This window comes from Cryptomeria japonica, chromosome 3, assembly GCF_030272615.1.
Source record: "Cryptomeria japonica chromosome 3, Sugi_1.0, whole genome shotgun sequence".
NCBI classification, from domain to species: Eukaryota; Viridiplantae; Streptophyta; class Pinopsida; order Cupressales; family Cupressaceae; genus Cryptomeria; species Cryptomeria japonica.
Window position 1 is genome coordinate 203,715,223 of NC_081407.1, and position 13,805 is coordinate 203,729,027.

The 13,805-nt window shown below is 36.8% G+C and overlaps 1 protein-coding gene across 6 annotated transcripts in view; it reads left to right on the forward strand.

The window, feature by feature from the left end:
- LOC131034233 (CST complex subunit CTC1) overlaps positions 1-13,805 on the forward strand; it is a 143,224-nt gene that overhangs the window by 54,687 nt on the left and 74,732 nt on the right. For all 6 annotated transcript variants that reach the window (XM_057965649.2, XM_057965647.2, XM_057965651.2 and 3 more), the window contains one exon: positions 3,064-3,168. In XM_057965649.2, coding sequence (XP_057821632.2) covers positions 3,064-3,168 — 105 coding nt within the window. The remainder of the gene's footprint in view (positions 1-3,063; positions 3,169-13,805) is intronic.

The following is a 13,805-nucleotide window of genomic DNA, read 5'->3' on the forward strand; positions in this document are numbered from 1 at the left end:
TGGTTTTACTACTTCTACATAACCGTTTAAAACATTTTGGATATGACTTCCTTTCCTCTTTTTACCATTTATCTTAGAATTGTTGGATCTACTGACATTCTTCCTTTTCCTCTTAGCTTTGCTTGGTTCTACTCTTTTCCATCTCTCTACATTTGCCATTTTAGAATAGAATGGTGGGTGGGAATATATTTTCTGCAATCCTCACCCAGTTCATTATCCTCATTGTCAGATAAACCACTTCTAGAACCTATTGACCAACTAAACCTTTTAGTTCTGAACCTCGCTGTTGCCTAAAAGCTTGCTTTTCATGGTCCCTATTAGCAAATGCTTTCTTTAATTTCCTGTAGGTATTGTTTTATGTGAGTGGTCATTAATTAGCCTCCTTAGCTATCCTTAGCCATTCATTAGACATCTTTTGTTCTATTTGATAATGTGATTAATTTCTTTCCTACCTTATTGTCCTTGTTTGTTGCTTGTGTATATGAAGGTGGTTCATTAATTGCCACAGATGCAACATGAGAGTCAACTAATATTGGTTTCTGGTCATTGATTTGTTCTAATTTCTCCTTTTCCTCAAATGACGACTCTTCCAACTGATAATTATGGTTTTAAAAGCTCTAAATGCGTTAGCACTGTTGTTTAATTATTCTAATATTCTTGAAAAATTTGCAAAAATTCTGACATGAGTTCTTGATTTGTCTTCATCTTTCTTTAAGCACTGAATTCAAGCCTTGGTACCAACTTACAACTCCTAAAACTGAAATGTACAAGTGCTGATCACTTACCAGAAGCAATCTGAAAATGATATTTTCAATTTTAACTCCTCAGGCTGGTAGGACACATAACTCTAATACTACTGTAAGAATCGCTACCAGGAATTTTGTTTACCACACTTGCAATTTCCTGATTTTTACTTAGGTGACATTCTGTCAAACCTATTGCAAAATGCAAACACTCGTGCATAAAAATCATCATATCTTTCATTAGTTAAAATAGGCATTTTGTCAAACAGTTGGTGTACCTGCTGTTTTGATTTTTACTTAAACTTGAATTTGTAGAATTATTCAGATATTTTTAATAACATTATTTTCCATATTAATCGTGCCAAATTTATCACATTTAACTACTCAACAAATAATCTAATATTCAATTAAATATTGCTTTTTACAACTAATATTTCAGAAGTTTTAAACAGTAGTAATCAGCAATGCCCAAATTCCAATATTTTAATACACAATATGCTGACCTGTGAATAGGAATATGTGAAATTTCATTTCAGCACTTCTTTTTACCTCTTTATTAGGCAGTACGCCAGTTTTTAATGGTTATCAGCTTCTTAATTTGATGTAACAGCCTTGTTTGGATATTCAACTAGCTTGGTCGACCCCTATGTGTGTGGTGTGGAAGCATGCAAGTCTTCAATTCTATCGTTGGCCCTTTCGTAGGAGTTTGAGGTGGTGCAACGTGTTCAAATTGATGTGGTGACCACTTGTCACACAAGTCTATGAGTCCTCTATTTATGGTTCAAATCTCTCAACTATGGATGCACATATAGATGCTCCCTTACTGACTTCTGGCTGTATGACTTTCTTTGGAAGTTGGAAATTGTATGGCAAGACTAAATAATATGCACCATATAATATTATTGTCTTCACAACTCGATATCATTGTCAAATTTTCGCTTTGCACACACAGTCTAGACAATTCTGATTATTTGCACATATCCCAATTACAAATTTATTATTTCTCTGCAAATCACAATAAATTTATGTCTGGAACAACTGACGTTGGCAACTGTGAACAAATTCCTTATTTCTTCAATTAACTGCACCTGTCAACTTTGAATGAATTCACACATGATTGGCTGAGTGAATTTTCATCTGTAAACCAATTTCCGCTGTAGGGTATTTGTCCTAGGATGGATAGCTGAACCAAAGCTCAGACTACCAAAGAGGGTTTCTCAAAAACACACAATCTAGAATGTCAAATGAGCTTTCACGACCTCCTTTTAAAACCTTCCCAGAACTTAAAAAAATTTCAATTATAAAAATCACTTCATATATTAATTTCTTTTTGCTCATAAAGTGACTTTATAATATTTTATTTTATTTTATTGTGGCACCAGGTAAAGTCACTTTATTAACATAAAATATTAAACTCATTAATTAAATATAAGTTGCCTAAAAATATTAATTTAGACAACTTAATTTAATTAATATTTTGATTTCTTCTCCGGAAACTTGGGGCAAAATTGGGGACATTACAACAATATTCATCAATATAATTAATGAAACCCTTCATATGACCTATAGACGTCTCCATGGATCATTTTGAAAGAGATCAAGCACCTGAAGGTATGCTTCACAGATTCTCCACTCTTCTTCAATCTTTGACAGAACTTGAACCACACTTTTCTAGTTCAAATGGCTAAGATAGAAATAATTAAAGTGATCAAATCTCTCATGCCAGACATGATTTTATCATTGCAACTTAAAAGGAAAGCACTACAAATCTTTACAAGTAATAGACTAAATTCTTGGCTGTGTGTGAAATCCAATGTTGGACGATTTGAACGAAACAAGGGTTCTCTTTTTATATGATTTTGTCAGTAACCGTCCCATACTACAGCAATATCCTTATGTTTCTGTAAAATATTTTTTGAGACCATCACTAATCAGACTACATATAGATTTGTACAGGCTTTGTGTTTTGAACGGATATTCTGGTCTAGGATATGTGCAGTAGTTTTGCTTGCAATTGACTAGTATCTACCTGTTTAGAAACTTGTTTGTCTCTGCTTCAGGTCTTTTTCTGTATAGATCTTACAGATTATCTGAATAACAAAGTTATAGTAAAATAATGTTTATATTATATCAAGGAGAGAATATTTATTTAGGAAATGATAGTACATGATAGTCATCACAAAATTTGAAAGTTCAAGTAGATTGAGCTCATGCATTTTTTCACAAGTTACTAGAATAGCTTGTAACACAGCCAAATGATAAGATATTGAAATGCAGTGAGCGTAAATAATGATAAATCTATGTTGAAATCTTGTGTCAGGTTTCTCACCAATCAGGACACTTGCAGTTGGTGGATGCAACAGGGGCTCTTGATGTGGTTGTACCAGATTTTGTGTCATGTTCATCTCTGCAAAAATTCTATGAGGTTTTCACCTTTTTTGTTCAATTCATTGCTGTTACTTAGAAATTTAGTATGAATTAGTTTTGAATTGTTTGTTTTATTCTGTAGCCTACTGTATAAACATGTGTAAGAAGCCAACATTCTAACAATAAGGTGATCTTTTCATTTCAGCCTATAGTATAATTTAGGAATTCCAGTGTGCTCTTTGGTTCAACTTGAGTTGTTATTTAAATTGCAAGCATAATGAATGGGGCTGTTGACGTGGCTAAAATCGCAGAACTATGACTCCATCCGACCAACGCAGAATAGAATGTACTCGCTGAGTATCCTATCCTCTCTTGAGATAAGGAAATCCCTAATGCTGTTTCAATTGATCAATGGGGACGACCTCAAGGTTTCGATTGTCAGGTCTTGACTGCGGGATAGCTCAACGGTCGATGTGTTTTGCTGGGAGCACAAGGGGACTTATGTTTTGCAACAAGCTGGTCTGCTGCGATATTCGGACTGGGGAATAAAAAGCAAAGAGGAAGGGTTTAGGAGACCTAAGGACAAGGATGATACCAGCTGATGCAGCGTGTAGACAAATTTCGATAAACCAGTTCTTGTTTTGCCAAAGACACCCTCACAACTAGACAAGAACGGTGCAAGCTCCAAGGGATGAAGGATTTTCAGACGGGAGACACTCGTTTTAGGCACCCAATTCTGGCGCAACCTAAGACGAACACCTGCAGTTGAACTAAGCACAGTTTGGGTTCAGACTAACCATGCACGGTGACCTACAATCAGTAGACCCCCAATGCTATGAACCAAAAATGCATCAAATACCCCTCTACACTTCACCATTAAAATCCCTGCACTTTAAAATTAACTAGCTGAAAGAAACCATGCAATCAAAATGAAAACAAGATGATAAACACCAAATCAATATCTATATATTGATTTTAGTTGCCTATTACAACAATTTCTGCAGCATATCTACGCTATTCCCAAAATTTAACCTTCTAACTTCTAGCCTATTCTAACTTCTAAAATCTAACTACAAAATTCTAACCCTTTACAAAAGAAAAGCCTCTGCCTTTTATAGATTTCAAATGCAGAACCGGTGGCCAGGATTGATTGCATCCAAGGGCTGCAACCTGCCTTCCAGAAGCTGGCAGCTTTAACCCATGCCCATTAAACTCTTAGTTATCTATCCAACCACTATCTCAACTTCCTACCACTATTTGGCTTTAATTTAGGTCTATCTGGTAGTTGAACATAACTGTCCACAACTGACCTGTTTCCCTTCTTTTTCAAAATATCTTAAGTGGGGCCCACATGCAGTTTTACATTAGAACAATTTCAGTTCTTAAAACTGAATTCATGGAGTTAAATCCAGCTGTGTACTTCTCAGGAATGCATAGACTTGTTGCATTCTGAATTTTCTTCGGTCTTTGGTCTCCGTGGTGGATTTCAACTTGGGGTCCAATAGCATGCTTCCCATTGCTTGGTTCCGATCTTGCGCTCCTGCATCTTTTTCCGCTCCACCTTCCAGCACCTGGCTCTGATTGCGATCCTTCTTCGATTTGCGTTTCAGGCTTTCTCTTGGTTCTTTCCGACAACATCCGACAAACAATCAATTTTGACCCGCATTAATCATTTTGAAAAATTAAATAAATTAATTTAAGAAATATTCAATTTTCACTGACGTCGGGCCTCTCTCACAATGAATTTCGGGCATTAGACACCTTTTGTGAGATTTCATTCTAAGTTTAAAATGCCTTTACTCAAACTTTGAGCCATTCACCTAAAATGAGAGATCTTTGGTTATGTTGAAAAAGCCTCCTCTTGAATTTTCGGGCGTTTGAGGTGTTTTGAGAGATGTTGAATTTAAATGTCTCTCTTGCAACAAAATTCCGGTGCTTGAGCCAAAATGAGAGATTTTTAGCTTTAAGTTTTACTCCACTTTAAACAATTTCGGGACAAATGGGTCAAATGCGTGATAAGTTAAAACTTGTATTGCAACAAATGTTTTCCTTTACCAATTTTGGGAATTCTAAGCAATTTGAGAGATGCTTTTGTTTTGTTAAAATGCCTCCCTTTTAATTTCGGGTGAAATAGGCAAAATGAGAGATGTTTCTTTTTATTAAAATGCCTCCCTTTTCAATTTTGGGTGAAATAGGCAAAATGAGAGATGTTTCTTTTTGTTAAAATGCTTCCCTTTTCAATTTCGAGTGAAATAGGCAAAATGAGAGATGTTTGCAAATTTCGGCCATTTTACAAGCTTTTCACTCATTCAATTTACAAAACTCAGGATTTTAAAAGAATTGGGCAATGTTTTAAATCTCCTGCATTTTAGTGGAAGGCGCCAAACTTCTACTCTTACAAACTTCGAACCTTACTCTTGGCGATTTTGAGAGATTGAGTGATTTTATTTTCCTCTTTTCGGCTAAATGAGCCTTAATGCGTGACCTGCGAACTTTGCACATTACATTTTCGGCTTGAATCATTTTATCGTGCGAACTTGATCTTTTGGTCTTTTTCGGGTTAATAGGCCGATTTTGTGAGTTGGATACCCTTTTCGGACATTCATAGGAAAATGGTGACTTGGTCATTTGACATGATTTAGACTTGTTGACTTCCAACATCGGCTTCATGGCATGATTTGCACGATTTTTATTGTGTTCAACCTTAAGCCTCCAAATTTCGGGTAATGTGGTCATGTTGCGCGACTCTCCCTTTCATTTGGCGAATTCAGTTGTCTGCTAATTTTGGCTCAAAAGCCTCTTTTGCAAGCTTTGGTGTTTTTTAGGTCAAATAGGGAAGTTGCGCGACTTGTATTTTGCTTCCCATTTTCGGCTCTAGAGGGTTAAAATCGCGATTTTCTCCTTTCTACAATTTTCGGCTTAGGAGGGGTTTCTGCGAGATGTTAGAGGTTTTAGGCCTAATAAGTTATATTGTGAGCCTTTAGTTTGCATTTTGGGCTACCAAGTCGATTTGAAACCTCTAAGTACTTTTGAGTTTCGTCTTACTGAAGTGTTTGGCGAACTTTTAACTCTCTTTCGGTTTATGAATTCATTTTGGGCGAACTGGGGATGGCTACAATTTTCGGCTCATAGAGCCATTTTTCGCGAGTTTCTTGCTGTTATTTTCGGCTAGATGAGCCTCAATACGCGATTTTAACTTCATGCTTTCCTTTTGAATGATAATCGTTGCTTTCCCAAATGCCCTTTTGTGAGTTGGTTTTCATTTTCAGGTTAAGAAGCTCCTTTGCGCGATTTATATTTCATGACTTCGGGCTTTCTAGGGCAACTGCGAACTTGACTTTCTTCTGCCAATTTCGGCCCAAAAGCCGATTTATCCCCTTTAAGATTTTTCATGAGCTTCTAATGATTTCTTTCCTTGTCAGCCAAATGACCCCGCTTTGCATGATTTAGCTCTCTATGCCTTTTCGGCTTACTAGCCAATTTTAAAGTTTTACGACCAAACTCGGGATTCAAATCAAGGATACACGAGTTTCTTTCTTCCATTGGGGTAGATAGACACAACCTGGGGGTCCCTGTCAAAGACGTGGTGTGTGTGTGATACGCACAATAGGGGCTCACTTTTATTTTCTGTAAATTTATATAACAATTCTCAAATTTAGTTTCTGATACACTTATGCTATGTTCACAAGTTTTGGATTGATTGTTTCCCTATAGATGCCCATAAAGATTCATTGTTTATGAAATGTGGTAATGCATGTGCGTATTCTTGTGAATGTATATGTTGTGATTTATCCGTTACTAATACCAGAATGTTAATGATTCTTCTTATGAAAAATCCTGTTATTGATTATTCAATATTTTTCAGTTATTAATACTTATTCCCTCAGTTACTGGTTCTTGCCAAAAATGGCCGGGTCTTGGTCCTGGTCCGAGCCTGGTTTGACCTGGGTCCCACCCGAGTCCTGCCCAGGCGGTTGGGTTCCCTGTGGCAAGACCCACAGGGAACCCAGCGGCCTAGGCAGGACCCGGGTGGGACCCAGGTTGAACCAAGGGGGACTCGAGTGAACCCAAGCCCGTGGGTTCCCAAAAACGGGGCCCATGGGTTAGAAAACAAAGAAAAACAATTAAAAAACAAACTTTTTAATCTTATTTTAACATTTGAAACTTGAAACTTGAATATTATCCTTTTTGCAAATTATGAATATGATATTACATTTATGATTTACGATATATCAATATCAGAATATTTATTGGCATTGGCAATTATGGATTTATGATTTATGATTTATCTGTTATCATTTATGTATCATTGTATGGGAAAGTTACATTGTATTTTTCATATTTGTATGTTTGAACTGTGAACATATATAATTTTGATGTTTGAAGTTTGAACATATATATATAAAAAAAAAAAAACTAAAATATATATATATATATATACGAACGAACCCGTACCCGTACTCGTACCCATTTTTTTTTTTTGCCGAATCGGCGAATCCATACCCAAATCTGAACTTGAATCCAAACCGAAACCGGTAACTTAGCTTATTCCCTTTCTTGAAACTTTAAAGAAGGAAAAATTAAATCATATTAATAGTGACTAATGACCAAAAGTATGCAAGACAATGTTCAGGTACGTAGAAAAGAATTTTGGTAAAAGAATCCGAGGATCTGAAAAGCAACAAAGGATCAGAACACAAAAGGAATGCAAACATAACAATAGGGGATAAATTCAAATTCCTCCAACCCTCAATCTGTATGATATTAATATAAGTAAAATATTACAAGTAGTCATGTGAGGGAAAGGTCCTGTTGTGCGTTGCACACGCTCCTTGTTGCCGACAGGGTCCTGTTGACGTGTCTGAAATCGCATTGCTGCAAACTTCATACGGCCAACGCAGAATAGAATAGCCGACTGATTATCCTACTCTCTCTTGAGATAAGGAAGTCTTTAATGCTGTTTTCTAAGTTTGATCAAAGGAGACTACCTCAAGGTTTCTTTTGTCAGGTCTTGACTGCGGGATCTCTCAGTGGCTTGATGTGTTTATGCTGGAAACATAAGGGGACTTACGATGTGCAACAAGCTAGTCTGCTGTGATTCTCGAATTACGTAATAAAGAGCAAAAGGAAAGGTTTAAGAGATCTAAAACTAACAACACGGGTATGCGGGTAGACGGATTCCACATAACCAATTCCTGCTTGGCCAGAATGGCTCACAACCTTGCAGGAACGGTGCAATCTTCAAAGGAACTTGGAAGATTTTCAGATTGGAGACGCACGGCTAAGCACCCAATTCTGGTGCAGCTCGGACGGACACCTGCAATTGAAGTAAGCACAATCGAAGGCTCAAGTTAACCACACAAAAGGATATACAATCAACATATCCTCAGTGGTATGAGCCCGAATCTATCAAATACCTGCACACCCAAAACATAAAGATCTATCTAAAATGCTGAAGGAAACCATGCAAACAGGATGAAAACAAGACAATAAACACCAAATCAATGTTCATATATTGATCTCAGCTGCCTATTACAACAATTTCTGCAGCATCTCTATGCTACTGCTAAGATCTAACCTATTCTAACTCTAAAATCTGACTATCTAACCATCTCACTATCTAACAATCTCTCAATCTCTAACAATCTCTAACAATCTAACTCTTTACAGAAGAAAGGCCTCTGCCTTTTATAGATATTACAATTTTGAATCAGAGGCCAGGATGGACTGCATCCAAGGGCCCTGATTTGTCTTCCAGAAGCTGGCAGCCTTGACCCATGCCTAATTAATTCTCAGTTATCCAACCAGCAACTATCTCAACTACCTGCCACTATTTGGCTTTAATTCAGGTCTATCCAATCTTCTTGGTGGTTGGGAATAGTTATCCACAAAAATATCTTGCACGGGACCCATAGGCAGTTTTACAATAAAGCAATTTCAGCCTTAAAGACTGAATTTTTGGATTTAAATCCAACTGTGTGCCTTCTGAGAATGCATAAACTTGCAGCATTCAGAGTGTTCTTTTGCTTTTTGCCTCCAATTTCGCCAGTGGACTTCATCTATGTTCAACGGCACGGGTCCCAATGCTCGGTTGCTCTTGCGCTCCTGTATCTTTCTTTTTCAATCTTCAGCGCCTGGCCTTGAATTGCGATCCTTCCTTGATTTGCATTTTCAGGTCTTTCTCCTGGTTCTTCGATGACGTCCTGCAATCAACCAACTTCATTTCATTAAATTAATTTGAAAAAATTAAATAATTTAATTTTAACAAACATTAAATTTAGTTACGACGTCTGGCTTGAGAAGCTCTTTGCGGGATGTATCTTGAAAATGCTTCTCTTTCTCTTCGATTGTGAAATCTGATCCTTGGTTTTTTACTTCTGCGTATTTTACCTTTTTGGAGTCTTGGACGTTTTAAATGGGTTTATGGCGCGATTCTGGAGGTTTGGAGAACTTCTGCAAATTTTAAAACTCTAACTCTCATGCTTTTCTGGTAAATTTCGGAGAACGGAGGGCACCTTTTGAAAAATAAAAAAATTCACACCCTTGCCATCCTTTTGCAAAATAAGTGAACTTCGGACCTAAACATGTTTACAAAATCGGAGTTTGAAGGCGTTTTACAAATTTCTGAGTTTTAAAATTTCGGGGCTGGGGTCCGAAAATGGGTGTCCAAGGCAAACTTCGGATCTGGAGGAGCTTTGTAGGATTTCGCACCTTTATACCTTTTTTTCGATTTCGCCCCATGGTTCCGAAAATGGACACTTTAAACGATTTTCGGGGCTTGAAGCGCTTTTGGTAAATTTCGGATCTAAAACGCGTTTTTTTTTTTTTTTTGTGTTTCCTAAACTCGACGCACTTTCCATTTACCTCCAAGGGTCCGAAAATGAGGGCGCTTAAGTGGTTTTCGGACCTTGTAACATATTTCGCAAAATCGCGTTTTCACTTTTCGAACCTAAAAACGCGTTTGGAAATTTAGAAGAAACTTCGAATTTCGGCCCTAGGGTCCGAAATTGGTGCTTTAAGTGAAATTCGGACCTGAAGGCACGTTTGCAACATTTCACTTTTTCGGACCTCCTGCCAGTTTTATCAAATTTTTCACTTTTTGGCCCAGGGTCCGAAATTGGACAACTTAAGTGATTTTCGGACCTCTGGGGCATTTTCGCAACTTTTGAACTTTTTCACATTTTGGCCCCAGGGTCCGAAATTGGGCATTTTGGGCGATTTTAAACGTTTCCTCAAGAAGTGCGAGCTTGGGCACTTGGGCAAGTTTGCCCAGATCTCCCCGGAGGATCATTTAATGGAATATAACATTTAAGTATAAGTGACATTTCCATATGTCTTTCTCCTTTCTTATACTTTAAGTTATATTCCATATATACTTTCAGGATGTTTGAGAGTGGTTTCGGCCCTCCAGGAGTTATATTGCAAATTCTAGTTTTTGGAGGTTTCCTCAGTTTTCAGAGTTAGCCAAATTTCAGGATTAGGGAATTCCAGACTTAGCCAAATTTCAGGATCAGGACAGAAAGGCACAAACTGGGGGTCCCTGTCCAAGACGGGGATGGGTGTGCGATTCGCACAACAGGTCCCCCTTCCCTTTTTTTTTGAGCCTTTTGTCTTCGCCTTGTTGAGTTTCGCGCAGAGCCTCTCGCGTCCTTTCGAGTGAGCCCGCGTTCAATCTGTAAGACATCATTGTTAGCAAAAGAAGCCAGTGATTCCATTAGGCTAGTCTAGCCCTCGGGCACAAATTCCAAGAGATTGTTCAAAATTGTGAAATCGCCTTGAATAGGCGTAAGATGATAGAGGTTGGCGAAGCCCGCCAAGCAAAGGACAGCGCGTCTGAAGGTCACATGAGGACCCAAAGTTGCCTTTTTTCGCGTAAGAGCGATGAGATAGATTGCATGATGTTTGTTCTTAAAGAGTTTACAAGATTTGAACGAATGACGATTTTTGCCAGCTGGTGGAGGAGGAGCGAATTTCCTTGCAAAATGCCAAGGTTGACAAACTCGCCCAAGTGCCCAAGCTCGCACTTCTTGAGGAGAAAAGTTAAAAATCGCCAAAATACCTAGGAAGGGCGAATTTCAGACTTTCAGGGCAAATTGAGAGAAATTTGTCAAAATTGGCAAAATGGGCCTAAGGTCTGAAATTCGTAAAAATTGGCAAAATGGGCCTAAGGTCCGAAATTTGTAAAAATTGGCAAAATGGGCCTAAGGTCCGAAATTCGTAAAAATTGGCAAAATGGGCCTAAGGTCCGAAATTCGTAAAAATTGGTGAAATGGGCCTAAGGTCCGAAATTTGTAAAAATTGGCGAAATGGGCCTAAGGTTCGAAATTCATAAAAATTGGCAAAATGGGCTTAAGGTCCGAAATTCACTTAAAATTCGCAAAAGTGCCTTAAGATCCGAAAGTAAAAGTTGATGAAACTCCTAAAAATGCCAAAATTCGGACCTTAAGGCCGAAATGCAAAGAAAATGAAGTTGGCAAAAACGGCAAAGGGTCCGAAGTTCGCAAAAGCCTCGTGAGTGCCGAAGTTCGCAATTTAGGAGGTAAAGGGAGAAAGTAAAGTTTTCAAAATGCCCCCAGCCCCCAAAGTTCACATTTCGGAGGAAAGTGCGTGGAAAATGAAGTTGGCAAAGTCCTCCAAATCGCCGAAATTGGCAATCCACCCCCAAATGCCGAAGTTCTCAGGAGCCTCCCACTTATCGAAGACCACGATCTAGGGGATAGGTCTCGAAATTATAAAGTTGCAAAGTTTAAAACGCACCTGTCATGTTCCCTCCTTAATCGTTATATATAACCTAGTTGAAGCAATTATTATTATTAATTAATATAATATCTAATAACAAATAATTATTTGAAGCTATTAAATACTTATTTATTTATTAAATATTATTATTAATTAATATTTATTAATAATAATCTTCTTGAAATATTCAAATAGAATAAATTCATATTATTATAATAAACATTGTATAAACAATGATATTAATATCTATTTAGAGCAATGTTAGAGACGAATGGTTTTATGAGGAAAGAACTTATAACAAAATTTGTTAATTATTAATAAGTGGCGATCCCTAACAACGAGCGGTCATATTATGGCATGAGTCACCACCCTTACAAGGATAGTGGTCATGGTAGAAGACATACCCGTTCAAACCAATGGGGATATATTATACTGACCTATGAAGAAGGAATTTAAAAAAAAAGAAAATAGCTTCCAGACGAGTGGTAAAAAAGGAAGGAATCGTTCTAGGTAAGTACTTCTGACATAAGACTGGTATGGAAAGGCATTTGTGATATTAAAAAAAAACGAATATAATATACTAGAGTTTGTACAATTTGGTACGATAAACTGTTAGATAGAGATCATAGGCGGATTAATCAAGGATATTACTGTTAATAGATATACAGCGAACATACAGATTACAGTGACGTGTATATAATAATAATCAGAGAATCACAAAATAGCACAAAATAATCTTTAATGAATTGGTATGTGGTACTATTTGGTATTACCGACACATAGCAGATATAAGAATAAAGTAACTATGGTTTGATAAAAAACTACCTTTAAATGATAATATTATGGGAATACAATTAATGTAATCTGATTAATAAGCAATGATGATAAAAGGCACAGTAGAATTAATAATCAATGAACAGCCCCAGGTATGTCTCTACTGCCAAAGGTACAAGATAATTATTGTATAAGAAAGAGAAATCGAATCATACAGCCATAGTGTGTCACGGGTATAAACCAGTCAACATACTGATAATAAACATGTTAATAATCTGCGATACATTAATGGTTAAATACAATAACATCCAAGTGAATTGACAATGAAATTTTCGGTATCGTAAGTTCTCTATGCTGTCATTGTAATTATAATAATAAATGACCCACTAGTAAGATGTAAGGTATAAACTGGTAAAACACCAATAGAGTTAATGTAACAAATCTGAAAATGTAACATCTTTGCTTTCGCTCGTATGCATGGGGATGTGTTAATTGTAGCCTGATAAAGTTTGTATGAAGAATATAATTCATAATAATAATAACAGAAACTACAATATGTTTAATAGTAATATTAATATAAAGTTATTCATACTTAATTTCACATATTATGGCAGACCAGATCTGACACATTGTCAGATATGTCTGCCATTACAATTACTAAGTGGGACAATGATTAGTGCTTTAGGAAATGGGCAGTGTTAGTAATTCATACTATAGAATCTGTTCTATATTAAAGGGTTGATTAATCAAATAATATTTCATAAAGAACTACTTTGAAAAAAAATAAAAAAACATATAGCATAATATTGTTTAAACTTATATATATATATATAGAAACAGTGATTTGAATGAACTAGTAAACGTGAGATTATAAATCTGATTGAATTATCAATTCAATATCAGGAAGAAGATTATGTTATCACTGATTGAATTCAGGTTAAGATGGTTTTGTCTCCTAGTCAATGTAGTTTAAGTCATGAGTATATTGAAATAGATTAATTATGGCTACAATGTGCCTAGTCCTAGTAAGGGATATTACAGCACCCAAACTGCCGAAGCTGCGAAATTCCTAAACCCCGAAAATCGCTAACAGTAGGAGGGGTGTAGGGTGCGAAAACTATAAGTTTGCCAACCATATCGTTTTCCTGAAGTCGTGCCATACAAATTCGCATTTGGGAGGCC